Here is a 26,167-nt window from a genome sequence, read left to right on the forward strand (position 1 = left end):
TGTACTTACCCCTACACACTCTTACAATAGTCTTTGTACAAAATGTGCCTTGTAACATATCATTTGAAAACTCATAACTTGCTGGTCAATAATACCATGGTGAAATGTACATAGCAACATTGTGTAAAATTATGCATTGGTGGCACATGTTCAAACCCACATAGCCCCAATTAGGCACAAGTGGTAAAACAGGTCTTAAACAAAGGAATGTGTGTTCACTGCAGTTGATATATATGTTGTGAACAGGATCCTCAGACAGTGAAAGGGTCAAGACAGGAGAAAATAAAACTCTGCATTTCAGCAAACAGGTGAGAAGAAACAGCATGGAACCTCTTTCACTACTAGACACCATGTCACTTTCTTTACTGTTCGAATAAACCGCTTTTAGGGGTAACGTTCAGGAAAATGCATCTCAAAGAGGGTCTGAACTCTAAAAGTGAGGGGCAAAAACACCCTAGCATCTCTCTCCCTATCCATCTCTCTTTTTTCACTAAGAAGACAAAAGAAACAGCTGTTGGACTTTGGGAGCAGATCCTGGCCTGAGAGTTTGGTCAGCAATGTTACTGAATGAAACATAAGAGACGTCACCTTGAACCAAGTCTAATTTGTTGAGTTTAGAATGTGTTTTATCTTTTTCTTGTAACCATTTCTGACTTTAATGCCTCATTACTTGTAGTCACTTAAAATTTCTCTTTGTAAGTAAATAAACTTGTTCTATTCTTTAATTAAAATGAATCCAGTGTTGTGAATTGTTTTGGTATCTCCATTTGAGGCAGCAGACTGCTGTATGTTGAATCCCGTAGAGGACAATGGACCTAATATATCTGGACTGTCCAGGAGAGAGCTGGACAGTGCTGAATACATGTTTTTGGAGGAAGACTTGTAATGTATAGGGGTCACCCTACAAGTAGGAACCAAGGCTGCTTGAAGCCAGAGTGTGGCTGGTGTTTGCTGACAGGCTGCTGGGGTCAGAGCTGCTGGACCAGGGCTGTGGCTATAAACAGATACTCAGGGTGTGACCTGCATGCTTTTTGTGCAGAGACCAGGGTGGGAGCTACAGCAGCACAGCACTGTGAGGCACCCCAGTCTTCGGAGGCAAGTGGTGACAGCCCCTCACAGGTCTGGATTGCACCCCGGAATGTTATAGGTGGAAGCCACTAAGTATCCTAAGCATTTGAGGGCTGTCATACTGTCTGCCTGAGATGAACTAGTGGCCTCAGCCTAAATCCTAGCAGACAAGTGTCCACATCAGAAAAATCATCACCATAATATGCACTAGCTGGTCCCATTGTCAGGAGAGGCTAAAGATTGAGTTGCTCTTTCACTCATAGAGGGGGCTCCTCCAAGGTAATGTTCCATTGATGGGGCCACGTAAGGTAGCCTGGTTCGGTCCAGTGAATGAACATAGAACGTGTCTCCCTGACTCTCCCTCTGGAACCCATACGTGTGTCCGGCACTTTGCCGATGGCTGCTAAGGCTGTCGGGGTGCTCAGGCTAGCTGCACGGCTGTCCCCTCTCTGGGTCTCCCTGCATGCGCCCCCCGGAGTGATGACCCTTGAGCTTTCACCTCTCTCAGCATGGAATCACATGACTCTCCCTCTTATACTAGGACCTTGGTTGCAGATCCCTGTGTACTAACCAAGATTACCCCAGCAGGCCCAATTACCTGTAGGTCTGCTCTTGGGGAGCTGTGTCCAATGGTCTACACGGAACGGCCGTAGGGCCTTTCCAAAACAAGGTACTGCTTATTCTTAGCAGCGGGAATGCCGCAGTGCACAAGAGAACAATGTTTTTTAACTAATAAAGCCGTCTATCTCCCTAGAGCTTACTATCCCTCCCGACGATAGACAGGGAGGCCAAGCTTCTTCATACTTCCTGTGCCGAGCTTTTCTCTGCCTCAGCCTGTTCCCCCAAACAGCCCCTGACAACTGACCCCCTTCTCCTTATAGATAGAGGCTTTTTCACCATTTTGTGTTCTTTTAATCTTAGGGCTGGTCTAGACGACAAAGTTAGGTCAGCTTAACTGTGTCACTCCGAGCTGTGAAAGATTGCACAGGGTGGGAAATGTAATTAAGCCAAGCTAAGCCCCCGTGTAGACAGTACTACATCAATGGAAGAATTCTTCTGTTGACCTACCTACCGTCACTGTAGTAAGTGTCTACGCGTTTCTAGTGTAGACATAATCTTAGGCCTGGTCTACACTAGAGAATTAGGTCAGTCTTACTGTGTTGGTCAGGGGTGTGAAAAATCCACACACTGCTGAGTAGCGTTGTTAAGCTGACCTAAGTCCCTGTGTAGACAGTGCTAGCTACTGCCTCTCAGATTATGTACATGTAGGTAGTGTCTACACTAAAGTGCTACAGCAGTGCTGCTGTAGTGTTTTAAGTGTAGACAAGTCTTTAGACTCCTAGCCCAGGCAAAATAAGCCCTTTAACTTCACTGGATCCAAAGCACACAGGCTGTTCCCAACTAATATCCCACTCTTTCTTCTCTAACGACCCTGAAGTGTTTTACCTAGAGGTGTCTTATCTCTTGTCATTGTTTTATTTCCTGCTTGTTTTTCCTAACAGCCTGTAGCGGGATGGTCACCTTGCTCAGGTCCAGAGGGGTTAAAAACAGCCCTGGGAGGGGGCTGTGGCTGGAGAAAACAGCTTTTAGGCTGGACTGATTTGGGGGAAATGGTTGCAGCTGGGGTCACGCTCCAAACAGACTCAGCTGGCCCTATAAAGGCAGAGAAGCCAGGGGCAGACAGAGAGTCTCCCTCTGCTTGTTGAGGGAGAAGGGCCTGGCTGCTTAGAAGCTGGGAAAGGTACCTAGAGTGGAGCCAGGCTGGGGAAAGGCTAGAGGAGCTGGGGAGCTCTAGCCTGGAGAACCCCCAGGCTGCAGGCCTTGATAAAGGCCAGGACAGGTACTGGGGATACAGAAGGGTAACCTGGTGTAGGCAAAGGGCGCCTCTCTTCGTCAGAGGATGGAGATGGATGGCAGGAGAGAGATCACTTGATCATTGCCTGTTAGGTTCACTCCCTCTGGGGCACCTGGCATTGGCCACTGTCGGTAGACAGATACTGGGCTAGATGGACCTTTGGTCTGACCCGGTAGGGCCTTTCTTATGTTCTTATGTAATGGTGTAGGTAATCCACCTCTCCAAGAGGTGGTAGCTAAGTGGATTGAAAAATTCTTCCGCTGACCCCATGCCAACTATATAGGGGTTAGGTTGATATAGCTACAACTCTCAGGTGTGTGGATTTTTTTGCTTTTGCAAAAAAAAAAGCAAATGTAATTTTTGGATGCAATAACAGAGGCATAGCATGCAAGTCAAAGGAGGTGATAGTGCCGCTGCACTGGGAGCTGGTTCGGCCTCAGCTGGAGAACTGTGTCTAATTTGGTCACCAGTGTATAGGAAGGACGTAGAGAAACTGGAAATGACCAGAGGCAAGCGACAAACTTGATGAAAGGGAGAGAATTCAAGCCATATGAATGAAGGCTAAAGGAAGTGGGTATGTTTAGTTTGGGAAAGAGGAGACTGAAGGGGACATGGCAGCAGTCTTCCAGGATTTCAACAATTTCCACCCCACCACCAACCTCAGCCTGGACCAGTCCACACAAGAGATCCACTTCCTGGACACTACAGTGCAAATAAGCGATGGTCACATAAACACCACCCTATACCGGAAACCTGCTGACTGCTATACTTACCTACATGCCTCCAGCTTACATCCAGGACACACCACACAATCCATTGTCTACAGCTAAGCCCTAAGATACAACCGCATTTGCTCTAATCCCTCAGACAGAGATAAACACCTATAGGATCTCTATTAAACATTCTTAAAACTACAATACCCACCTGGGGAAGTGAAGAAACAGATTGACAGAGCCAGAAAGGTATCCAGAAGTCACCTACTACGCAATGGGCCCAACAAAGAAAGTAACACAACACCACTAGCTGTCACCTACAGCCCCCAACTAAAACCTTTTCAGCGCATCATCAACCAATGCTGGATCTTCAACCAATGCTGAAGGACGATCCCTCACTCTCACATACCTTGGGGGAAAGACCAGTCCTCGCTTACAGACAGCCTCCAAACCTGAATCAAATACTCACCAGCAATTACACACCACACAACAAAAACACTAACTCAGGAAACAATCCCTGCAAAAAAAAAACCCATTGCCAACTCTGTCCACATATCTATTCAAGGGACACCATCATAGGACCTAACCGCATCAGCCACACCATTAGGGGCTCGTTCACCTACACATCTACCAATGTGATATATGCCATCATGTGCCAGCAATGCCTCTCTGCCATGTACACTGGCCAAACTGGACAGTCTCTATGCAAAAGAATAAATGGACAAAAATCAGACATCAAGAATTGTAACATTCAAAAACCAGTAGGAGAACACTTCAATCTCTCTGGACACTCAATGGCAGACTTAAAACTGGCAATTTTTTAACAAAAAAAATTAAAACAGACTCCAACGAGAAACTGCAGAACTGGAATTAATTTGCAAACTGGACGCCATCAAATTAGGCATGAATAATGACTGGGAGTGGATGGGTTACTACAAAAAATATTTTTTCCCACTGCTGATACTCACACCTTCTTGTCAACTGTTGGAAATGGGCCACCTTGATTGCATTGGCCTCGTTAGCACTACAAAAGTCCTCGGCCTGGTATTCAACCCTTCTTGTCAACTGCTGAGAATACGTCACATCCACCTTAATTGAATTGGCTCGTTACTACTGACCCCACACTTGTAAGGTAACTCCCATCTTTTCATGTGCTATTCTGCTTACTGTATTTTTCGCTCTATGCATCTGATGAAGTGGGTTTTAGTTTATGCCCAAATACATTTGTTCATCTCTAAGGCACCACAACGACTCCTCATTGTTTTTGCTGATACAGACTAACACAGCTACCGCTCTGAAATAAAAAAAAGATGGAGAAAAGTTGTTCACTCTTGCCACATAGGGCAGGACAAGAGGCACTGGGTGCAAACTACAGCATAGCAGACAGGGGCGGCTCTATGTATTTTGGCGGTGTACCTGGGAGGTTCCATGGTCCCTGCCGCCGAATTACCCCCAAAGCCGCGGGACCGGCAGACCTCCCGCAGGCATGCCACTGAAGGCTGCCTGATTGCTGCCCTCACGGCGACCGTCAGGCCACCCACCTCGTGGCTTGCTGCACCAGGCACGCGCTTGGAGTGCTGGTGCCTGGAGCTGCCCCTGATAGCAGATTTAGATTAAATCTCAGGATAAACTGCCTAAATGTAGGAACAGGAAGCCAATGGAACAGACGCCTCGGGAAATCATGGAGGCTCCTTTACTGCAGGTTTTCTAAAGGAGGCTGGACAGTCATCTGTCCTAGATGGCTTAGACACAACAAATCCCGCATCTTGGCAGAGGTTAGATTAGCTGACCCTTGCAGTTCCTTTTCACCCTGTGGCTGTAGGATTCTATGATGTAAAATGCCAGTGTAGACCAGACCTTAGTCAAACACAAAGGATTCATTAATGGATTGGCCATTGTAGGTGGTGCTGGTGGCACCACTGTTGGTTAAGGCTGTCTGACACCTTCAATTAGGAGACGTCATTTTCAGTTGCTTATAAATTTGCCAAACTTTAAGCATTTGGACTGAAATTTCACACAGAATATCAGGGTTAGAAGGGACCTCAGGAGGTTGTCTAGTCCAACACGCTGCTCAAAAGCAGGACCAATCCCCAGACGCCTAAATGGCCCCCTTCAATGATTGAACTCACCACCCTGGGTTTGGCAGGCCAATGCTTAAATCACTGAGCTATCCCTCCCCCAAAGCCATACAACACAGCACCACCGGGCATTGAACCAAGGATCTCCTGTGTACCCAGCTGGTGCTTTAGCCAGCTAAGCCATGGTACCTGCTTTAAGAAAGTGTTTGCAACACATACCAGGTGTCTGCTTCTGGCTGAATTGTTTTTTTGAGTTTCCAGCATAACATTTGAGCCGACTTCTCAAATGAAGGTAGGAGAAAAGATGTGTTGCCCATGCCGAAACATTCTTAGCTGACTTTTATCTCCATGGAGCTGCTTGGGCTCCTCACTGGAACAATTCTAACAGCTACCGCTCCCCCGTTAAGAACCAGAGCCCTGAAATGGAAGAGGATGACAAGGTGAAAGTGTCTCTGCATTAACACACAGCTGGCTCCTGAGGTCTTTACACAGTTCTTACTCCAATGGCAGTTTTGCCTCAGTGGGGCTTGAGTAAACAGTAGGCCATGGCCTCAGAATTTGGCCTTGCATTCTACATCTACTAACCATTTCATCCTGAAGAATCTACTGTGGCACTGACATGCAGCCACCTTGGGGCTGGAGGCCATCAGCCCAGGAGGGTACAGCAAAGAGGGACATTTTAACCCATGATACTGAAGCAAACTCATCCACTGTGGCAAGGGCCCTTGGATGTTTAATGGCTGTGCAGAGCGGAAAGGACCACAGACCTATTCTGTGTCCCATCACGTCCACGTTGCACTGGGTTTGTCGAGCAGGTGATCTCCTCAGCAAGAAGTGGGTACCTGTGAATTCTGAGACAGACACGCCTTCCTGGGAATCCCCTCAGGTAGCCGTGTCCCACACCTCTCTCACTCCAGCATCTGCAGCAGTATCCCATACCAAAAGCTGACACAGTGATGTGCACCATTTCTAATATAGCTCTGTGCAATTCCAGGGAGGTTCACTCAGCCTCTAGCAGGTAAGCAAGCATTTGAATGTAAACAGGCTGGAGAGAAGCCTGTCTAGGCTTCTGTGTTCTTTATCCAGCTTTGGGAGTAAACAGTAATTAAGGGACCTTCCCAAAGGGAGATAAGAACTCTTGGGCTCTGTGCTGAGTCAGAGAGGAATTGGCTGCTCTGTGCATTTGTGTATATTTAAAATTGTAGTTGATTAGTAGGAAAACAAATGATAATGTTTAAAACTCCCTGTAAAGTCCCAGGTGGGATGGGTAGATAGTAGACAGACAGATCTATAGAAAGATGCCTGAGGGGAGACAGATGCATTTTCTGCAGGCACACGGTGCTGTTACTAAGGGATCAGAGTAATTCTCACCAGTAATTATCATCATACTGTGCAGAACCATTCACTAAAGAATGTTCAAAACACCTAGTAAAGGAAAGTCATTATGACCATGCCACATTAAACAGATAGGTAAACTGAGGCACAGGGAGATGTTATTTGGCCGAGGTCACACAGAGATTGAGTGGCAGGATGATAGACAGAACCCAGGCATCCTGACTTCCCTACCATAACCACGATCTCTCCGTCACACAAAGAGGGAAATGGACTCCTGCTCTGGCAGGGGCTGTTCATTGCGTGGGATGCAGAGGTTAGGCTGGAAGAGGAAGCCTGTGCCTTCACCATACACGTTTTAGAACTAGCTGGAGCTCTCCACTCCTGTGAGGTGTGAACTCCGGGACTCCACTTCCGCTCCCACTCAGAAACCTACCAACTCATCACAGTCACTAGGGTGGCTTCGGGGGAACAGACTTAGAAAAAGCAACACCAACAGAATACTCCTGTGAATAGAGTACAGTTGGGGTCCTGCCTGGGGACAGAGGCCTCACCCCAAAGCTGCCAGGGAACAAGAGTGTGGGGGAGCTATAAGCAGGATAGAGACTGGATTAGTGTTTGCATTGGATTTGTTCTCTGCCTCTTGCTTCACTTTCTCCCAGTGTCTCCTAAGTGGAATTGAAATCTAATGTTCCAGGCTGAGTCAGACTTTCCAGGACTGCAGCAGCTGGAGAGCACTTGGATTCCCACAGCTGGACTCCCTGCCTGCTCATCTGGCTAATCGGGGTATTTCTCCAGTGCGGAGCACCAGGGTTTTAAGCACTGAAATGAGACTGAATGAATTCTCCTGACAAGGGCAACAGGGACGCCGTGTTCACCAGCATTCAAGTTACTAACGCTCTGTACCTGCCAAGCATGGTTTGACCTTCGTCTGTAGCTAAGGCAAAGGGAGGGGGAGGCCCTGATTTGGCTGGATTAGTGTGTTGATTATTTTTTATCATTATTTGTGTTGTGGAAGAATCCAGAGGCCCCGCTCCAGTTCAGGGCCCCTTGTGCTGGGCCCTTCACAAACACTGAAGGAGAAACAGACCCTGCCCGAAGAGGCTTATAAGTCACATTAAGACAAGACACAGCTACTGTGTGCAGCAAACCAGAATGTGGGTAGGTTGGAGATGGGGGAGGAACAGCACTAAGAATGGGTGGTTCCACAGGCTGCTGGGTTGGTGTGAGACAGCTGAAATGCACAGCCCTGCCCTGGCTCCATAACGATGCTGGCTGTGGTGGGACCCAACTGAGAGTGCCAATTCTGTAGAGGGCAAGCATAGGAGTTTATTACACACAGCGCTGGCGGAGTGTCACCTTGCTTATTAGGCTCAGAGACACTGCCAATCAATTGATTACAATAGAATATATAGATTTTCCATGGGCGGGGGGAAATGACAGGGTAGGCAGTTCCACACCCCGGGATAGGTTTTGCAGCAAGACAAGATAGCACATTAGCCAGTGGTTAAAAGGTTACATAATGTCTCCGCCCATGGTCTCAAGTTAGCAAGTTAACATTTAATTAATACTTTGATAAAATGTTATTAATATAAAATAACCCAGGGGTTCTCAAACTGGGGGTCAGGACCCCTCAGGGGGTCACGAGGTTATTACTGGGGGTTGCGAGCTGTCAGCCTCCACCTCAAACCCTGCTCTGCCTCCAGCATTTATAATAGTGTTAAATATATAAAAAAGTGTTTTTAATTTATAAGGGGGGGCCACATGCAGAGGTTTGCTATGTGAAAGGGGACACCAGTACAAAAGTGTGAGAACCACTGAATTAACTCCTCTGGAGACTTGGGGAATGCAGGGGAGGAGGGTCTCCCTTGGTAGGGTTGGGAAGGAGGTAGGTGGTGTCGGATATTGCTCTTCTCATGTGATCCCTCCCCCATGGAAAAGATAAGAGCTTGGCTCTTTGTGTTAAATAGCTGTCTGCAAGCTCAAACTGCTGAATGAGCTTTAGGGTAGGGAAGGCTGTGCCTTCCCAAACAGCCTGGCCCTGCCCCCTATCTGACCCCATCTACTTCCTGCCCCCCAACTGCCCCCTCAGAATCCCCACCCCATCCTGCACCTTGTCCCCGCACCACCTCCCCCAGACCCCCCACCCACCCCCCCACCCCCCCACCGCCCACCAACCCCCCCCGTTCCCTGTCCCCTGACTGCCCAGACCCCTATTAGCCCCCACCAAGTCCTGACAGACCCCAGAATGCCCACAATCCAACCCCTGTTCCCATCCCCTGACTGCCTCCCAGAACCTCTGCCCCTACCTGTCCCCTGACTGTCCCCGGGACTCCTGCCCCTTATCCAACCCCGGCCCCGGCCCCTGCCATGCTGCTTACCCCCACCTCCCCTCTCCCGGGGCTCAGCGCACCACGCCCAGGAGCGGCCCTGGACAGCGCTGAGGCGGCGTGGCTCCAGTGGGACATGAGCTCGCAGCCCCGCCCCTTACCACGCAGCTCCGAGTGGGGAGGAGCACAGGCCCCACCCCCTTACCACACAGCTCCGAGTGGGGAGGAGCTCAGGCCCCACCCGAGCCACGCCGCTTTAGCTCTGTCCAGGGCCGCTTGTGGGTTACCCTCGCCTCTCCTCTCTCTCAGAGCCTCACCGCACTGCATCCAGAAGCTACCCTGGCCCCTGGACAGTGCTGCCATGGCATGGCTCCGGCGGGACCGGAGCTCGCAGCCCCGCCCCCTTACCATGTGGCTCTGAGCAGGGAGGAGCTCAGGTCTGCTCCCTGATAAAATCCTGCAGGCTCCATTGTTGTTCCACCTGTAAGGTCAGGAAGGCCTGCTTCTCGGTCTGTTGGGACAACTGGAGATTGACCAAGGTCTGCTTCATCTCCTCCTGCTGCTTCACCAGCCATTTTAGGGTCTCTTCCATCTCCAGGGTCACCAACCACAGTCACTGGCATCAAATCCTGAATGAGTCCCCACATGTAACACCAGTCTAGGTACCAAAAACACCCAGAGACCAACCGAGGTGCAGCACCCGTGTCCTTTTATTGTTTGTGTCTGTTCCCACCACCTATTATTTACAAGTATTTACAGAGACCAACACTCTGGGAGACTATTAGCCTCCCAACCATCAGGGATCTAGACCCCAGGCCCCACACCCCTCCCTTTCTTGTCTCTCCCCTCCCTTCCTGTCTCTTAGCCAGCTTTATAGGGCAGGCTGGCTACCCAGACCTGCAGGTGGAGCCACTCTGGTAATTAGAGCATGGCCCCTCAGCCAGCCCAACTAATCCTTTTTCCTCTTGAACAGGGCTAACGGGCCTGGCTTGTCTTTCCTAGCCAACACCCTGTTATAGGTGCCACAAGTACTCCTGTTCTAATCATTCTTGTTGTTATGAGGTTGTTAAATTATTTCCATGCAGCTTGCAGGGACCGAATGGCTGGGCAGCAGTTCTGCAGAAAAGGACCTAGGGGTTACGGTGGACGAAAAGCTGAATATGAGTCAACAGTGTGCCCTTGTTGCCAAGAAGGCTAATGGCATTTTGGGTTGTATAAGTAGGGGCATTTCCAGCAGATCGAGGGACGTGATCATTCCCCTCTATTCAGCACTGGTGAGGCCTCATTTGGAGTACTGTGTCCAGTTTTGGGCCCCATACTACAAGAAGGATGTGGATAAATTGGAGAGAGTCCAGCGGAGGGCAACAAAAATGATTAGGGGGCTGGAGCACATGACTTATGAGGAGAGGCTGAGGGAACTGAGATTGTTTAGCCTGCAGAAGAGAAGAATGAGGGGGGATTTGATAGCTGCTTTCAACTACCTGAAAGGGGGTTCCAAAGAGGATGGATCTAGACTGTTCTCAGTGGTAGCAGATGACAGAACAAGGAGTAATGGTCTCAAGTTGCAGAGGGGGAGGTTTAGGTTGGACATTAGGAAAAACTTTTTCACTAGTAGGGTGATGAAGAACTGGAATGGGTTACCTAGGGAGGTGGTGGAATCTCCTTCCTTAGAGGTTTTTAAGGTCAGGCTTGACAAAGCCCTGGCTGGGATGATTTAGTTGGGTTTGGTCCTGCTTTGAGCAGGGGGTTGGACTAGATGACCTCCTGAGGTCCCTTCCAACTCTGAGATTCTATGATTCTATGATTGCAGGCACTTCACTCTTGTTACTCTTCCTTTTAATGTCTGTTAGCAAGCTACCTCGTTCTACGTAGTTCCCTTTCAGAAGTTAAACGTTACCGTGGTGAGCTTTGTTGGTATTTCCCTCCCTACAAGGATGTTAAATTTAATTACATTATAGTCACTATTACCAAGTGCTGTAGATATATTCACCTCTTGGACCAGACCGTGTGCTCCACTTAGGACTAAATCAAGAATTTCCTATCGCCTGGTGGATTCCAAGACTAGCTGCTCTAGGAAGCAGTCATTAGTGGTGCCTAGAAATTTTCTGTCTGCATCCTGTCCTGAGGTGACATGTATCCAATCAATACAGGGATAGTTGCAATCTCCTATTAGTATTGGGATTTTTTGTTATTGTAACCTCTCTAATGTCCCTGAGCATTTCACAGTCACTGTCACCATCCTGGTCAGCTGGTCAGTAATATATTCCTACTGCTATAGTCTTATCCAAGCATGGAATTTCTATCCATAGTCTATGGTTCAGTTTGATTCCTTTAAGATTTTTACTATATTTAACTGTCTCTTTCTTTCACACACAGTGCCACTCCCCCACCAGCATGACCTACACGGTCATTCCTCTACATTTTTTGCCCTGGTATTCCCCTGTCCCATTCATTATCATCAGTCCATCACGTTTCCGTGAGGCCTGTTATATCAATGTCCTCATTTAATACCAAACATTCAAGTTCACCCATTTTAGTATTTAGACTTCTAGCATTTGTACACAAGCACTTAGAGACTTCGTCGATATTTAGATGTCTGCCTTCATAGGATGTAATTGAATGGGACTTTCTTTTATCTGTTTCTCTTCAGTCCCTACCTGCACTTATCACTGTCTGTCCTTGTCTCTTGTCTAGGATATAGAGTATCCCCTTCAATAAATCCTTGCCTAAGAGATTTACCCAGGCTGTTGGTGGATTCTCCATCACTTGGCAATTTTTGAATCACGATTGGCTGTTTTTCTAAAAGCTCTGCTCTAGGAACTATTGTGGGGCTGGTCTCTGGCCTGTGCTGTACAGAGAGTCAAACTAGATGATCACGATGGACTTGGACTTGGAATCCATGAATCATTCTCCTTAGGTCCCCTTAAGTGAAGCCCATGGGTGCCCCAGTTCTCACTGGACAGTACTAGAGAACAGACCCCCGTGTGGCTGTATCTTCCCTGCCCTGTCTTGATATCCCAAGGAAGCTGGTGCATTTTTTCCAGTCCAACACCCCATCCCTACCCCCCCCCCCACCCCATACATACACACTGGGCTCACTACAGCTAAGCAACTGAAGCTCTTCGAGTTCCACTGAAGTCAAGGCACTTTGCTGAAGTGAGGACCTCAGTAAATAACCAGCTGGCTGTAACCTTGGTCCTTCTTTATCCATCTCCTATGCACCACTGTTTGCCCCTGCCCCCTGCCATGTGCCAGGCTGGAAATTACATTGCCAGCCCATTGGCACAAGGACCGGGGTCTAAATCTTAGTTGCTTAGACACCCTTTGAAGATATAGGCCCATGTCATTACATCTGAGCCTGGCACACTTCTCCCTGAGGCCCTGCCCCCACCCCACCCCTTCTCCCCAAGCCCCTGCCCCCACGTAATCCCTTCTCCCCGTGGCCCTGTCCCCACACCACCCTAAGCCCCAAGTACCTGCCCCCATCCCGCCCCTTTTCACCGAGGCCCTGCTCCCACCCTGCCCCTTTTCCTGAGGCCCTGCCCCACCCCGCCCCTTCTCCCTGAGCCCCTGCCCCCATGCCACCCCATCTCCCCATTCCTGCCCCCACTTAACCCCTTATTCTCAAGGCCCTGCCCCATCCCGCTTCATCTCCCCATTCCCTTGCCCCCATGCAGCCCCTTCTCCCGGAGGCTGTGCCTTCATCCTGTCCCTTCTCCCCGAACTCCCCACCCCACATTGCTCCTTCTCCCCAAGGCCCTGTCCCCACCCCACCCCTATGGGGGCCTGCATGTACCTTAAAAAATAGCCTCGGTTTAATGATGTCCCGACATGCAGGTCTAGTACCCAGAAAAAGTAGACGGGTGTGACCTAAACCTGACGAGAAATGTTACGCTGAGTTTTATATTGCCTGCTCCGACCAGAGTACAGCATACTGCCAAAGACAACGGCAACGCCTGGCAGGTTGTGTCAGGCAGACTTGTAGCCCATGAAGGGGTACCTGTGTGCACTGTCTGCCTGTACACTACACAACGTAGGCTGTGCATCAGCAGATGTGTCGTCAAGCGACCTGGGTCTAGGCTCTGCTACTGACTTGCTGTGTTGTCTTGGCCCAGTCAGCAAATTCAGCAAAAATATTTCTTTTGAAAATTTGGACCAGGTTTAATAATAATACAGGAATGGCTGTCGCTCTAATTCCCAGATTTATCAAAAATAAAACTCCACAACTCAGTTTACTTTTATTTATTTAAACTCTACATGAAAAATAAGAGGGTTATCAAAAGGTCACAAATGCGTTGCAAACAGAACAGTTTGTACTATATAATTTCAGTGTTATGACCCTCCAGAGTGCAAAAATCTTGAGTCAGGTCCTATAAAAATCGAGAGATTGGTTCCAAAACCATGATTAAAAAAAATAATAAATTTGGATTCTGTTTATTCACCTTCTGGGTTTTCAATCTTTAGGATGCACTTGAGTCACATTTTTTCTTTTCTGAACAACCATGAATGCCAGAAACTTACTTATTGTTGTCATGGAAGCTGAGAGTCTCATATAATCACGTGACTCCAGCAGTTGAGGCTTTGCATCAAATGTAGCGAATCTCCTGATAAAATGCAAGCATGGGCAATGTTGTGTGAATGTGTACAGTAAATGGAGATATCCTTAGTCATACTGAGCAGAGAATTGCTTATCAGATTTTCTTCTGAAAATTCTCCTCTCCCTGTCTCTGAATTGAACAGTGTCAGGGTGGAAGATGGTGGCACATAAGAACGGCCATATTGGGTCAGACCAAAGGTCCATCTAGCTCAGTATCACGTCTTCTGACATTGGCCGGTGGATGTTGACAGACAGACACCCGGTCTGGGGACCAGTCCCATCCAGAGCCTCACAGCACCTGCCTGATTCACTGTGGTGTTACTCCAATTTAATGCCATTCTCCAAGGGGTTATGCTGGTGAATGCCATTCCAGAAGGATACAGTCTCTAAGGTACAGTCTCTAAGTACCTACATGGGGTGCTGGGGAGGGGCTGCAGGGAGCCAGGGTCTTGCCCACCTCTGATGCCTGCAGTCCCTTTGTGATGTCAGGACCCGCCTGGTCCTGGCCCTTTATGATGCGTCACTGGAACAAACAGCCCCTCAGGCGAGATCCAGCCACAGCAGTAGCAGGGAGTGTAGTGTCTCCACCGCCCGTGCGCGTCCAGACCGTCCTCCCCAGCATGTTTGATGCGGGAGTGGGGATCATGCAGAGTTGGTTCTGTGCCTGCTTTGACAGCTCCTGGGTGTTGTACACCTGCGTCCTTCTGGTCCTGGTCATCTGGGTGGCCATCGTGACTCAGCACAGCTTCTCCTGGAGAAGCAGGATGGTAGGAGGACCCTCCCCCACCCCTTCCACCCCCAAGCCGTCCTGCGCTCTCAGCAGAGCTTGCCTGGACACAGCCTCATGGAAGGGAGGGTGGGTGGGTGGGAGCGCCCGAGGCCCCCTGTTCTGACCAGGCCCCGTTGGGCTGGTGGGGCACATCCACAGAGAGAGACAGGGCCACAGACAGAGCTCGTGGCTCCATTCATTGGTTGTTCCTTACTGCCCCGACCACCAGCTAGTGCTAGAAATGCCAGGGCTCTCCCTCGTGGTCCCAGGGTTCCTGGCACCCCTGGCACTAAGCCGGCTCTGGCCAGTTATTTCCCTCCGCTGGGGGAAGCTGACCAACCAACCCTCCCAGCTCCCTCTCAAAGCCACAAGCTTTCCTGGGTCCCTGGCCTCCCAGCCAGCCAGGGAGAGGGCAGGCAAGAGGTGGGGGGAGAAAGGGGGAATCCAGGACAGATCTTTGGGTTTGGTCAGTTGGGGATCCTGCCTTGGGTTCCAGATCAGTTGGGGAGCTGGGCTCGCAGGTGGGAACCATGGGAGACGGGGAGAGAAGAGGAAGCCAGAGCACATTGCGAAGCCCAAGGGCCTGGTCCCTATTCGACTCATAACACTGGGGGCAGAAATCACCCACTCTGGTGTGGCGATGCCCCAATGTCGGAGGGTGGGGGACCCAGGATTGTTCCAATGACACTTGGATGGGGAGCCCGGGGCATGGCCGAAGGAGCCTGAAGTTCTCCAGCTGCAGGAGGTGGAAGGAAGCGTGGGCACCCCTGGCACCGGGCTGGGCTGGGCGGGAGGCTGGCACTGCACGGCCTCAGTCTGGATACCACGTAACTCTGCTGCTTCCTTGGCTCCCGCAGGCTCTTCTGGTCAGCAGGCTCCGGTGGAGGGGGATGGAGGACGAGGGAGAAGGTAAGGCCCTGCCTCACATTCCCTGACGGCTCCCTGGCTCAGAATCCCAGGGCTTCTCCCAAGCCCTCCACCCTGGCCCAGGGGTCCCACACGAGGCCCCTCAGACTTGGCCTGCCCCTGGGGATAGGAGCAGGAGCCAAGGTGCTGACTGGAGCCGGGATAAGCTGACATGCTGCTAACGAACCATCGTCTGGGGGCTTTGCAGCGATGGAGGCAAACACCCGATTGTCTGTCCCCTCTGGCAGGTTGTCCCCATGTCCTCCAGGGCTTTGCGCAGGCTAATGGTGAGCATCGGGGGGGGAGCTACCTGCCCTTCCCAGAACAGGGAAGCTTTGCCAGCAGGAGGCACTGCCCACTGCCCAGCAGATCTTGTCTTTATTTCACCCCGTCTGCTCTGTCTTGGATAGGGGTGTAGCCCCCTGGCACTCCGTTGCTGTGCATCGTACCAGGGCTTGCAAGGCCAAGGCTGCTAGGTGCCACCAGCCCCTGACATTTGCCAGAGAGATTTCCTGGGATCCCGCACACTGGCGAGACCCATTTCTGCAGGATGGGGCACCAACTGGGTTATTTGCACCAGGACCATGTGCCATCCGGGTTTCTGGTACTGGGATAGCACACCGGCCAGATTCACAGCCCTGGCACGATGCCCGGGCCAGGTTCACGGTGCTGGGACTTCACCGTGGCCAGGTTCACAGCACTGGCAGTGTTTGAGAGGGGGCCCGGTGTGGTGCTGGCGGAGTGTTTCATCGGGCTCCAGGCTCTCACAAGCTCAGCAAGCCTGGTTCTGGAGCAGCAGCGCAGAGTGGCCTGGGGCCAGGGCACTGGAATGAGGGGGCCGGGGGGCCATGCCCACTGACTTTTGACTGGCTGTAAGGGCGAGCAACAGGATGCAGGGCGTGCAGAGAAGAAAGAGCAAGTGGGGGGCAGGCTCTTGGAGGGAAGCAGTGGCGGAGGAGCGGGGCTTGGTGTGGGGGCGAGGCCTTGGGAGGAATGGGTCACAGGCGGGCGGGGTGCTGGGAGAAGGAGTGGCATGGGGCAGGGCCTCGGGGTTAGGAGCAGTGCAGGAATGGGGATTCGGGGTTGGGGTGGTACAGGTGGGTGGGGTTACTGTTTTGGTGCCCGTGGCCCCCGGTATGTTCAGGCCCCATCTCTCCTCAGAAGCCCTCTCTGCTGTTCTGTTTTAGGTGCAAAGAAGCAGCGGGTGAAACAGCCGCGTGACCGGCTGTGCCGGCACCCCCCACGCTGCGCTCGCCGAGCTGCCAGGCGCCGCTCCATCCGTCAGCTGCTGTGTGACAACTCAGACTGTGCCCTGTGCAATGAGGCGGCCCGGCAAGCCGAGTGGCTGGTGTACGCCGACAGGGCCAGCGCATGGGTCCCTGCCGGGCCAGGGTCACCTCCTGCTCCCGCCTCCCGCTCCAAAGGGAGAAACCTGCTGGGTAGATCCATGTGGAGAGGCCTGGATGTGCTGCAGTGGTGCCACTCTAGGACATGTATAGGCGACCAGGTCCTCCCACCCGTGCAGGGCTCCTTCCCACCCAGCAAGTCCCGCTCCCCTCCTGAGCACCAGGCAGGCAGCCGGAAAACGGAGCGCCACCCGCCGAGGGAGGATGAGGAGGGGCTGCCCCACCCACAGCAAGTCAAAGGCTCCTCCACGGAGCAGGACAAATGTCTCTTCTGCTCCTCTCTCTGGGATGAGACTCTCCTTCGCGGGCAAGAGCAGGCCCAGAGCTCCTCTTCTCTACAGCATGAGCCGCTCCTACTCGCTTGGGAGCTGAGAACTGGATCGAGCCAGCACGAGCCATTTCTTCCCAGGCATGAGGAGTACCCCAGCCCCGCTCCTGCCCAGCACGAGCCCTTCCCTCCAAGCCAAGCGGAACGTGGCTGGGTCGGGAGTTTTCTGCACAGAGGCAGAGCAAGGAGCCCCCAGGCCGCTCCCCAGAGGCAGGCGCATCGCCCCGATTGGGTGCCGTTTCTGGCCAAGTCCCCAGGCGGGACCAGGATGTCAGGGCGGGAGGCCAAACGGCAGCGAGACCGAGACAGCACAGCACCCAGGGCCACGGAGGAAGCTCTGATGTCTCTGCCTGGGAGACCCCTGGTGCAGGTCAGCCCTGGAGCCCTGCGTGTGGCCGGCAGGCTCGAATTGGCCGAAGCTGAGACCCCCTTCCTCCAACGCGACGTCAGGGCAAGTCTCGAGCGGCACATCCAGGTGAAGAGGCTGCAGCACACCCTGGGGCTGCCCCGCACCCTGCAGAGCGCTTTGAAGATCTTCATGCCCCCAGCACCGAAACCCATCGCACGCAAACCCTCGTGGGCAGGCAGGGTGGTGACGATGCCACAGGCCCTGCCCTTCCTGAGCGTCGGCTCCAGGACAGAGCTGGAGCAGCATCTGCAAAGGATGGTGCATCTGAAGAGATGGGGGCTGCCCAGGAGGATCCAGGAGTCCTTGAGGCTGCTGATGCCAGCCACACCTCCACACCCCCGGCTCGGCCCCCTGCCATCTGGGAAATGGGCTCCAAGGGGGCCAGGCCCAGTGACAAGGGCAGCCCAGACGCCCGGCCTCAGAGCTAGAGCCCCAGCCCAGGCCTCCCAGGGCCCAGCCAGAGCGTCCAAATCCACGCCCGGCTCGCACTGCTGCAGAGACACTCGGGAGCTGCAAGGGCACATTGCCAGGAAAGGCTTGGAAATCAGACTAGGCGCGCTGCCTGCCGTGCTGAGGAGCTCTCAGAAAATGGCTGCCCTGGGGCGCCGAGACCTGCTCCTGCCTAAACTGATCCCCCCAGGCTGCAAGCCCCCCCTGGCCCGCCACCGGCTCTGCCCCCTGCTCAGCTGCAAGGCGGGCAGCGTGGAGCTCAACATGAGGCACAAGCACATCCAGTACCTCTGGGCTCTCCCCACCCTGTACGCAGAGTCCCTGGCCAAGATGGTGCCCTGCCCGCCCGTGCCACCTGCCCCCCTGCTGCCCCTGGGTGTGGCCATCGAGTTCTGCCCCCTGGAGACTCCCTTCATGGCCCCCGAGGGCCAGGAGCTGCTGGAGAGGCATGTCCTGAGGAAGCGGCTGCAGCATGAATGGGGCCTGCCGGGCCTGGTGCGGCGATCGCTGAGGTGTTTCATGCCACCCCCGCCCACGCACCCCAGGCCCAAGAGGAGCGACCGGCCGGCAGCCATGGAGCTCCATGTCAGCAGTGGGGCCCCTCCCATCCCTCTGGCCACCAAGAGGGAGCTGGAAGCCCACATCCGGTGGAGGGTGGCCGAGAGGAGGTGGGGGCTCCCCAGGAGGGTGCAGGAATCCCTGCGGGGCTTCATGCCTCCCACAACCGCAGCTCCGGGGACACATCCAGACACGCAAGGCAGAAGGGCCAGCCGGCCGCTGAGGGGGCTGTCAGCGAGAAGGGCTCCAAGAGAATCACCCTCCAGGGTGGCACCCGTGGGCCCCACAGTGGTGGCTGTCTCCTTAGCCGGGCCCCTGGGAACTGCATGGCGCCAGCAGCTCAGCCGGGACACGTGCCACCAGCTGCTGGAGAGACATGTGACCAGGAAAAACATAGAGATCCGTCTGGGCCTAATCCCCCGCAGGGCCCAACACTCACAGGAAGCCGCCCGCCGGGTGGGAAAGCTCCCCTTGCCCCGGCTGATTCAGCCGGGCCAGAGATCCCTGGAGCTGCGGCCCCGGGAGCTGCTCTTCCTGGAGCAGGCAGCCTCGGATCACCTGGAGCTCAACCTTCTCCACAAGCACCTGAGCTTCAGGTGGGGGCTGCCCACGCTCTACCGACAGTCCCTGGCCAAGCTGTTCCACGCAGGCCCCTTGCCCGCCCCGCCGCCCGCCAGCTCCCGCACAGCTGGGACCGAGTTCACGGAGCAGGAGCTGCCCTTCCTCCCACCGGGAGCCCGGGAGGAGCTGGAGCAGCACATCAGGAAGAAGAGGCTGCAGCACGAGTGGGGGCTGCCTCTGATCATCCAGAAATCCATGCGGGGCCTGATGGTGGCTCCCCCCTGCCCTGGCCAGCCCAAGGCCCCTCCGCCAGCTGACGGGGACGTGGCCGTTCTCCAGCCCGAGCTGTCCTTCCTCAGTGAGGGCAGCAGACGAGAGCTGGAGCTCAGCCTCCGCAAGAGACTCATGCACCGGCGCTGGGGGCTTCCCAGGAGGATCCAGGAGTCAGTGTGGCTGCTCCAGCCTGCCTCAGCCCCTGCGGAGTTCAGGCCTCGCAGCTGTACAGAAAAGGATGCAGAGAGGCCTTTCCTGCTGCCCTGGCACAAGAGCACCGTGCACCTGGAGCAGGGTATGGGGAAAGCCAGGAGAGTGGTCGCTGCTCCCCACCCGCGGCTCAGCCTGGGACGTGATGCTCAGGAGCGGCTGCAGATCCACGTGGCAAAGAAATGTCTGGAGACCCGGCTGGGGGCCGTCCCTGCTGCAGTGAGACACTCTTGGCAAAGGCTGCATCTCGTGTCCCGGCTGCCCCTCCCCAAGCTGAGCCCTGCTGGGGACAGGGCCCCGAAAGCCAGGAACCCCTTGCTGCCCTTCATGCACCCGGAGGACGTCTGCCACCTCGAGTTGAATGTGCAGCACAAACATCTCACGGCCCTGTGGGGCCTGGGCACTCTTTACTCCCAGTCCCTCAGCAGGATGGTCCCCAGGGCGCCCCCTGGGCCGGTTCCACTCCGTGAGGCTGAAGTCGAGTTCTGGGCGCGGGAGGCTCTGTTCCTGGGCCCGGAGGCCAGAGAGGCCCTGGAGCTGCATGTCAGGAAGAAGAGGCTGCAGCATGAGTGGGGGCTGCCTCTCATCGTCCAGAAATCCATGCGGGGCCTGATGGCGGCTGCCCCACGCCCTGGCCAGCCCAAGGCCCCTCCTCCAGCCAACAGGGACGTGGCCGTTCTCCAGCCCGAGCTGTCCTTCCTCAGTGAGGGCAGCAGACGAGAGCTGGAGCTCAGCCTCCGCAAGAGACTCATGCACCGGCGCTGGGGGCTGCCCAGGAGGATCCAGGAGTCGGTGCGGCTGCTCCAGCCTGCCTCAGCGCACGCGGAGCTTAGGCCCCACGGACCCACGGAAAGGGATGCAGAGGGGCCTTTCCTGCTGCCCTGGCACAAGAGCACCGTGCACCTGGAGCGTGGCGTGGGGAAAGCCAGGAGAGTGGTCGCTGCTCCCCACCCGCGGCTGAGCCTGGGACGTGATGCTCAGGAGCGGCTGCAGATCCACGTGGCAAAGAAATGTCTGGAGACCCGGCTGGGGGCCGTCCCTGCTGCAGTGAGATGCTCTTGGCAAAGGCTGCATCTCGTGTCCCGGCTGCCCCTCCCCAAGCTGATCCGTGCTGGGGACAGGGCCCCAAAAGCCAGGAGTCCCCTGCTGCCCTTTGTGCACCCAGAGGGCATCTGCAACCTAGAGCTGAATGTGCAGCACAAACATCTCACGGCCCTGTGGGGCCTGGGCACTCTCTACTCCCAGTCCCTCAGCAGGATGGTTCCCAGGGCGCCCCCTGGGCCGGTTCCACTCCGTGAGGCTGAAGTCGAGTTCTGGGCACGGGAGGCTCTGTTCCTGGGCCTGGAGGCCAGAGAGGCCCTGGAGCTGCACGTCAGGAAGAAGAGGCTGCAGCACGAATGGGGCTTCCCTGCACTCATCGAACGGTTGCTCAGAGCCTTTGTGCCGGCGCCCCCGCTGCTGGGGCCGACCACAGCCCGCCAATGCGCCGAGCTGCACGTCCTCGTCTTGGGGCAAGAGCCTTCGCTCATGGACGGGGACACGAGAGGCCGCCTGGAGCGTCACCTCCGGAAGATGACGCTGCAGCGGAGGTGGGGCCTTCCCCGGAGGATCCAGGAGTCCTTGCGGCTGTTTGCTGCTTTTGCCCCGCCGGCTGGCCCGCAGCTTCCTGGGGCCGGTGGAGAAAAGGGCGTTGGGCAAAGTCGGCTGGGGCCCAGCCAGCCAGACATCCCCACAGGGAGCTGCTTGGCAGGAGACAGCAGAACTCATGGCCTTGCTGCTGAGCGGAGGGATGAGCTCCAGGGGCACCTCGCGAGGAAGTGCCTAGAGATCAGGCTGGGGGTGAGGCCGGCCCTGGTGAAGAGATCCCAGAGAGTGGCCAGGGAGGGGGAGAGGATACACCTCCCCAGGCTGATCTGCGCAGGCCAGAAGCCCCCCAAGCCCAGGGCCGGTTCCCTGCTCTGCCTGCCTCCCACAGCTATGAATACACTAGACATGAACGTGAGACACAAGCAGCTGGTGCATTTCTGGGGGCTGCCCACGCTGCAGGAGGCGTCCCTGCGGAGGATGATGCCGAAGGCTCCAGCTGTGCTGCTGGGGAGCACAGCAGGGAGGGCCTGGATGCAGATGGGCCTGGCTGGACGCATGGGGGCTGAGGAGCTGGAGAGGAACGGCTACAAGGAGCCGCCTCTGGTCACGGGGCCGCCTCTGGTCACAGCCAAGGCCAGGGACCGTCTAGAGAGCCACATCCTGAGAAAGAAGCTCCAGCACGAGTGGGGCTTACCGCGTGTTGTGCTGAGATCCCTGGGCGCGTTCACACCCCCACCGCCTGGGAGGGGCCCCCCGAGGCAGGCCCAGGCCCCAGCCAGCGAGAGCGTCGCCATGGGCAGCCTGCTCTTCCTGCACACAGAAACCAGGGAGCGCCTGGAGTCACATGTGAGGAAACTGGCCCTGGAGCGGAGATGGGGCCTGCCCAAGAGGATCCTGGAGTCCTTAAGGATGTTCCTGCCACCTGCCCCACCAGGAGCAGAGCCCAGAGGCCAAACCCAGCCCCTGCTCCATCTCTTCCCTACACTCCCCCAAGGTCCTACAGCCCTCTCCACGGGGCAATCGGAAGAGCTCCAGCCAGGCCCCAGGGAGCCCCTCACCCACCGGTCCCAGCACTGGCTTGAAATGGGGGTAAAGGAGGGCGAAGCCAGCTGCCCTGAGGCAGTGTCCCAACACACCCTGGGGAGCAGCAGCAGGAGAAGCCAGGAGACCTCCCAGAAGAGCAGTGGGGAAGGGCCCCCCAGCTCCCCACGCCACTTCCCAGAGGACAAGGCAGAGCTGAAATCCACCCTGGACTTTCCCAGGAAGAAGGTGCTGGGAATTTCCCACAGGGCCCAGGAGTCCCAGAGACAGGCCTTGTGCCCGGTGGCCCATGAGTCTTACCCACAGCAGAGACAGCAGAGCTCTGAGGAAAATCCTGGGCAGTGGAGGACCCACGATGGCGAAGGAGCTCCGCAGATGGCGGGGACCGGCAGGCGCTCCCGGAGCTCGTCTGTGGAGACAGCTGTTTGGAATGAGAAGAGGATCTTGCAGGAGCTGGAATCCAGCTTCAGGAGAATAGCCCGGAGCTGCAGCCGCCATGGCCCAGGGGGGAAGCAGCCTCTGTCTCTGGAAATTGTGGGCCACCTGGAAATGGGCCATTGCACATGCTTGGACTGCCCATGCTGCAAGCTAGAGGGGTGGGACGGCGCTCACTCTCCAGGGGCCAGCTCTTCTGGGTGGCAGACACAGCGTATCCATGCAAGGGGGTCAGCAACTCTCCTAGGAGATGCGGCAGCTCCAAGCCCTATGCATGCTGAGCCCGGATGGCAGGGGCAGGGCACTCCCAGCATGGCAAAAGATGAACCGCCTGCCTCCTCTCCGTCATCTCCGGAGGGCAGCGAGTCCAGGGTCTCTGACTGGTCTGAGGGAGAAAGCTCTTGCACAGCCTCTCGCCCAGCGCCCAAGGGGCCCACACTGGCACGGGTGCATCTTGCTTCTCCGCGGGCCGCAGCACACCGGCTGGACATCCACCTGGCGCAGAAGGCCCTGGGCTCCTTCATCCTGCCACCCTGCGTCATACGCTCCCAGGCCATCTATGCCGACATGGCAGCTGAGCGGCTGAGAGCCGCTGCCCAGGAACACAGGCGGGAAATGAATATCCGGCTGCAGCGCAGGAGGGGCCGGAAAAGCCAGCTGGGAGGGCCCCGTCAGGAAGCCCTGGGAGAAAGAGCCCGCCCCGCGGGCACCGGAGAGCCGGGATTCCCGACAGCTGGCTCCTTGGGCCAGAGACTGATCAGAGAGTTCCAGAGCCAGGCAAACCAGTACCTGTGTGAGACGTGCCACAGCCTCTTCACCGCTGGTGAGGAGGGACTCAGCCCCCCGCCCTGTCCTGCTGAGGGGGCTGGGAAGTCAGACATGGCGAGGGCTCAGCTAGAGACTCACGTGCGCCCGAGGGACAAGGAGACGTCAGATGATGCCTGCAGAGGGGAGCAAGGTGCATCCTACAAGCGGTCTCAGGATCTGGGCCATGCAGCTGGCGCCCCCCCGTATGAAGGTCCCACTGGCGCTGAGGATGGAGAGGAAGTGGGGGGCCAGATGTGGGCCCCACCAGCACATCATCCTCAGCCTGTAACCAGAGACAATGCGGGAGACAAAGTTTCGACCGCAGCCTCCAATGAGCTTGTGGGCTCCCTGTCCAGCAGCCGGTGGCCAGCCAGTCCCTCGGAGCAGCGCCCACGGTCTGCAGAGGGGCTGTCCCAGTTCAGCACCGAGGGCGAGTGGGAGATGGTCGGGGACTGGGACAGCGAGGCCGTGGCAGCCTGGGATGCAGAAGGAGAAGGCAGCCTGGGGTGGAAGGAGAGGAGGGACACCAAGGGGCGACGTGGCATGAGAGAGATGCCGGCGGAGGGGACAGGCCCCAGGGCTGGAACCAACATGAGGCAGACAGAGGCCCTGGTGCTGACTGAGGCACCGCCTGGGGTTGAACAGCCACCCCGTGCACCTCCAGGGAGAGGGGCTGAGTCACTGTCCATCCCCTGCAAGGGGAAGGGCTCCACCTTCAGGGGAATCATGCTGGGCTTCCTCAAACGTGTCACCTCCAGGGCATTGGTGGAGAAGAGAGGGCAGGTCAACAGGTCAATGGCTGCACCACACGGAGCCCCGCCGCCCCCTCAGAAACTCGCCCCATCCCCCAAGAGCGTGACCTTCAACGCCAACGTCCACGTGCGGGCAGAGGTCAGGAGATGCCAGCTGTATTCCAGCACGGAAGAGATGGACGGTGCTGGGAGAAAGGAGCCAGCTGCAGCTGCTCGGACCAGGGGGCTGCCAGGGAATGGGGCTCCCCAGGGATCTGGGGCAGCCTCCCCTGATGCCAGGCGAGGAGACAGTGTGACCAAGGGAGAAGAACCTTCTCCAGAGGAAACAGGGCCCTCAGCAGAGTATGGTGGATACCAAGAGCTGGTGACCCTGAGAGTGACCGAATGCAGGGAGGGGAAGGTGCACGACCCCAGTGGGATGCCGGCTGCGTCAGCGGGACCTTCCGCCCCGTGGCCACCACCCCCAGCCTGCCGCGCTGCCAGGGACACCAGAACAACCGTCAGTCACAAGGGAGAAGGAGGCAAAGGAGTCTCACAGTCTGGCTCAGCATCCCTGGGCTCCAATCAGCCGTTTCTCATGGAGTCCTCCAGAACAAAGCCCAGAGAGCAGAGGGGTCGGGGACTCAGCCCTTCTCGCCCACGGGGCCACTCCAGGAGCTGGGTGGAAGGCCCGCGGTGCAGCGGCAGGGCCAGAGGACCGGACAGCGAGGGGATCCAGGCCCGCAGCAGAGAGTGGAGATCCGGCAGCAGAGGGAGGCCTACCAGTAGAAGAACAAGGTCCAGAAGCAGAGAAGGGGAATCCCTGGTGGGAGAGGAAGTCCAGAATCGGCAGGGCACACGCAGGAGGCCAGGCAAGGCCAGGTCACACGGGGTGGCCACACCAGCCAATGGCGTGGGAGGAAATGCCATCGAGGACACATCCGGGACAGTCGGAGTGTCTAATCTGGAGTGCCGTGGGCACCGGGCCAGGCTGGAAACTGAGCTTCCGCAGCCAGGGTCATGTCCTGGCAAGAGTGCAGGCCAGGTGTGCTGGTTCCACCAGCATCGTGCTCACGCCCACCTTCGCTACGTACACGACAGAACGCCAGCGCTGCGTGGAGAGAACCTGTGTGCCCTGCAGGAGAGGATGCAGGCCCGGCGGAGGAAGCTGTCCCCATCACTCGACAGCGCCGCCTCTGAAGAGGAGAGCTGCCTCTGGGCCTTGGACGAAAGTTAGGGTTGGGTCTTGCAGGTGGCTAATAAACCTCTATTTTGTGTGCAATCCGCAGGAGTGATCTGGGGCCCGACACAGCAGCAGAGGGGAGGGCAGGGTCTAGTGGCTGGCACTACTGTTGCCAGGTGTCCAGTTTTTGACAGGAAGGCCTGGTTGAAAAGGGATCCTGGCGGCTCCAGTCAGCACTGCTCACCAGGCCATTAAAAGTCTACTTGGCAGCACAATGGGGCTAAGGTAGGTTTCCTGCCTTCCGTGGCTTCACACGGCACCCAGAAGTAACGGTATGTCCCCCTTCCAGTTCCTACGCATAGAGGCAGCCAGGAGGCTCTGCACGCTGCCCCCACCCCAAGCGCCAGCTTCACAGCTCCCATTGGCCGTGGTTCCCAGCCAATGGGAGCTGCGGGGGCGGCGTCTGCAGACAGGGCAGCATGCAGAGCCCCCTGGCCGTGCCTCTGGGTAGGAATCAGAGGGAGAACATGCCACTGCTTT

The 26,167-nt window shown here is 55.7% G+C and overlaps 1 protein-coding gene across 1 annotated transcript; it reads left to right on the top strand.

The window, feature by feature from the left end:
* Positions 1-14,393: 14,393 nt before the first annotated feature.
* Positions 14,394-25,765, top strand: LOC120393000. Its single transcript, XM_039517646.1, has 3 exons — positions 14,394-14,740; positions 15,600-15,651; positions 16,836-25,765. The coding sequence occupies exons 1-3, from the start codon at positions 14,456-14,458 to the stop codon at positions 25,679-25,681; spliced, it is 9,183 nt and encodes a 3,060-aa protein (XP_039373580.1). The 5' UTR covers positions 14,394-14,455; the 3' UTR covers positions 25,682-25,765.
* Positions 25,766-26,167: the final 402 nt, after the last annotated feature.

Source organism: Mauremys reevesii, unplaced genomic scaffold, assembly GCF_016161935.1.
Source record: "Mauremys reevesii isolate NIE-2019 unplaced genomic scaffold, ASM1616193v1 Contig134, whole genome shotgun sequence".
NCBI lineage: Eukaryota > Metazoa > Chordata > Testudines > Geoemydidae > Mauremys > Mauremys reevesii.